Here is a 582-nt window from a genome sequence, read left to right as displayed (position 1 = left end):
CGCAGCAGCGGGCACACGCCCGCGGGTTCCCCACCTTCGGGCACACGGCGCTGGGCAACCGGCCCATGCAGAGGCTGCAGGAGATGCTGGGGAACCAGCGCCTGCCCGGGGTCTGCCGCTACATCCTGCACAATCCCGGCCTGGACAGGGACGGGCCCTGAGGCCCCGCTGTCCCCTCTTCGTGCTGACATCAAATTAAACAGTGGTGTGGACTCTCTGATGGCTGCCGTGGGGTTTTGTGTCCCGCCAGCATTGACGGTTATAGTGGTGACACAGCTTGGTGGCTCACGTGTCACCGCTGAGGCACACGGTGGGGTCCCCTGGGGGTCACCCCACACATCTCGGTTATTCTCGGCTCCCCAAGGGAGGGCTGAAAGCCACAGGCAAATTTGCACTGGTGGCACCTGCGGTGTTACCCCCTGAACCAGGGCGGTGTCACCACAGCTGGGGGTGGGACAGGCAGGCGCTGGGGGGACAAACAGTGACACACAGGACAGAGTGGGACAGGGCAGAGACGGTGACAGTGCCACAGCGTGAGTCGTGGTTTGGGGGGCTGATGGGGACAGACAGGGGGTGACAGTG

At 64.4% G+C, this 582-nt stretch overlaps 1 protein-coding gene across 1 annotated transcript in view; it reads left to right on the top strand.

The window, feature by feature from the left end:
- Nucleotides 1–161, top strand: part of LOC102033645 (glycine N-acyltransferase-like protein 3) — a 2308-nt gene extending 2147 nt beyond the window's left edge. Inside the window, exon 6 of the mRNA XM_005431107.1 lies at nt 6–161. Within this exon, the coding sequence (XP_005431164.1) occupies nt 6–161 (156 nt within the window). The remainder of the gene's footprint in view (nt 1–5) is intronic.
- The last annotated feature ends 421 nt before the right edge of the window (nt 162–582 follow it).

The sequence above is a fragment of the Geospiza fortis genome, unplaced genomic scaffold, assembly GCF_000277835.1.
Source record: "Geospiza fortis unplaced genomic scaffold, GeoFor_1.0 scaffold578, whole genome shotgun sequence".
In the NCBI taxonomy this organism is placed as follows: Eukaryota; Metazoa; Chordata; class Aves; order Passeriformes; family Thraupidae; genus Geospiza; species Geospiza fortis.
This window is presented reverse-complemented; position numbering and strand designations above follow the sequence as displayed.